Below are 2563 nucleotides of genomic sequence, written 5' to 3'. Positions count from 1 at the left end.
AGGATATACATGCACCTCCTATGAAAGGACTATGCTGATGTAGAAGACAGGACTTTCTAGATACTGAGACCTAGGCTATGTCACCTGGCTCTACAACTAACATTGTGACTCTGGGTAAGTTGCTTAAACTCTCTGAATCAGATTCCATGGGTGATTACATCTGTAATTGCTGCAGGTGAGACAGGATGGTTATGAGAGTCACACACTCAAATGCAGGCCTGGTGCACAGTAACTGCCCACTGTGACGCTGCTCCATGCCGCAGGGACCAGATTTGTCTTGTCCATGACTCCACCCTCCTCCCCAGGTGGTGACTGTCTGCTCTGGTCACTAATAAACGGTGGCTGTGGAATGGGTGGCTTTCATAACCAGTCACCTCTGCCTTCAAGGTCACTCCATGGCTCCTCGCTGGTCAGTGAGCATCTCTGGTTCTCGAGTCCCCAGCTTCTCTTCAGGTGCTTTTGTTCTTATGCTTTAGGTCCAGCTGACTCCCTGAGCCCAGTGCACAGCACAGAGTCACCTATAATCACCCCTCATGTATTCAGCTCCCGTCCCTTTGTTCAAACGGTCCAATCAGGTTCCAACTCATACACTCCACTGACTGCGAACACCACTGCCAAACCCAGTGGTCACTTCTCTGTATGTTCTCACTTCCCTGCCTCCTTGAAGTTCTCACCACACCTGGCCACTCCCTCCTGGAAAAATCTACTTCCCCTCACTGCCCTGCATCACCTTCTCTTGGTTTTCCTCAACACACTGCACCCTTCTCAGTGTCCCCTGGGCTCAACCCTTGGCATCTTATTGTTCTCTCTCTCTCTCTCTCTCTCTCTCTCTCTCTCTCTTACTCAACTTACCTGGAATTTAACACAGCACATGTGTCAATGACACAAACACAAACAACTCCTGCCCTGACCAGCCCTGAACTCGAGGCTCCTGCATTCAACTGACCTCTTAGCAGCTCCACACAAATGTCAAAAAATCATTTAAACTTACACAAAACCTTTATTCCTAACCACTCACTTCAAATAATTTCGTACACAGTCTTTCCTATTTCAATAAAGAGCTCCACCAAATTTAATAAAAGTATCTCTCTCTCTCTCTATATATAAAAGCCTAAATGACCATTACGATTGAACAACTGAAAGACCGCAATGACCGGTCGACCAGTCACTTTGATGTGCACTGACCACCAAGGGGCAGATGCTCAATGCAGGAGCTGCCTCCTGGTGGTCAGTGCACTCCCACAGCCAACATCCCAAGGCCAGCCAACCTCCTGTGGTCCCGTCTCTCATCCCTCCCCCGATCCAGCAGGCCCTGTACAGCAGCCACAGGCCCAATTGGGACTGGGCGAGACAGCTCTCATAGGCCCGGATTGCCCTCCAGGCCTAGAGACCCCACCCGTGCAAGATTTCATGCACCTGGGTTCGAGCTCATTAACAAGTCGTGGAAATATCTCCCCCAGATCTGCTCACTTCCCCTTTCCCGCTGCCTTTGCCGCACACACTAACTGAAGCCCAAGCCTGTCACCTGGGCACTCTTCCATGCTCCTCAGAGTCACCTGTAATCATCTAATCCCCCCTGGTAGCTGGGATTATTTTTTAATAAATACACGTGGGCTCTCCTGTAACCCTCAGCAGTTCATATGTCTCTTCAGATAAAATTTAAACTTCTTACCCGCCCGTCAGGGCTCAATATGATTTGTCTCCCGACTTTCCCAGCCTCTTCCCATGTCAATGTCACTCCCCAGCTTGCTCGCCTGCTGCAGCCTCGCTAGTGAGCCTTCCTCCTGCCCCTTCAACTCGGCGAACACGTTCTCAGACTGTGGCCTCTCCCTCTCCCTCTCCCTGGGACACTTGTCCCCTAGATCTTCACAGGGGGTGTCTCTCATTATCGGGGTCTCAAGTGTCACTTCCTCAGGGACAGCTCCCTAACCACTTGAACTGACGGCCTGTAACCCTGGAGTATTTTTTTTCCAAAGCAATTATTGCTCTGAGTGTTTTCTTTCTTAAGGGGCTCAGGGGAAAGGAGAGGAGTTGCTGGTGAGGCCCCTTGGTACATCTCACATAGTAGGGAGAGGCACCAACATCACAGATTCTGCTGAGGCCATAACACAGGGTCCTCAAAGAGAGACCCGCTAATTCCTTTGACTCCCCATAAAATGCCAGAGAAACATTCCTTTGGGGGATAAGTCAATACAATAAATGGAGCACTTGGTGGGAATCAGTCTGAAATCATTATTTCTCAATCCACTCAAGACCCCGATGGAAGGGGATATGAGGCTGGGGAGGCTTGCTGGAGGTGAGGTGAGAAGAATGGAGTCCCTTGAACATCTCATAGAGGGAGGAACCAGCACCTTTTGTGGTGGAAAGAATCAGGACCCATATAGTAAAGGTAGGTGGCCACTGAAGAAAATGCCATCATTTTCTAAGGGACATGGCCTGGACACAGTGACAAAGCTAATTCCCTTTCTTCCTCCCCCACAACAGCTCACCCCCAAGGTGCACTTACGTGGTGTGTCCCTGGCCTGAGCCAGGGGAGGGCACAGGGCCCCCAGAGTGTCCAGCG

At 50.4% G+C, this 2563-nt stretch overlaps 1 protein-coding gene across 1 annotated transcript in view; it reads right to left on the bottom strand.

Moving 5' to 3' along the window:
* Positions 1-2561, bottom strand: part of LOC102762934 (DLA class II histocompatibility antigen, DR-1 beta chain) — a gene marked incomplete at its 5' end in the record, with an annotated part of 8714 nt that extends 6153 nt beyond the window's left edge. Inside the window, one exon of the mRNA XM_006769164.2 lies at positions 2507-2561. Coding sequence (XP_006769227.1) covers positions 2507-2561 — 55 coding nt within the window. The remainder of the gene's footprint in view (positions 1-2506) is intronic.
* Positions 2562-2563: the final 2 nt, after the last annotated feature.

This window comes from Myotis davidii, unplaced genomic scaffold, assembly GCF_000327345.1.
Source record: "Myotis davidii unplaced genomic scaffold, ASM32734v1 scaffold4, whole genome shotgun sequence".
NCBI classification, from domain to species: Eukaryota; Metazoa; Chordata; class Mammalia; order Chiroptera; family Vespertilionidae; genus Myotis; species Myotis davidii.
This window is presented reverse-complemented; position numbering and strand designations above follow the sequence as displayed.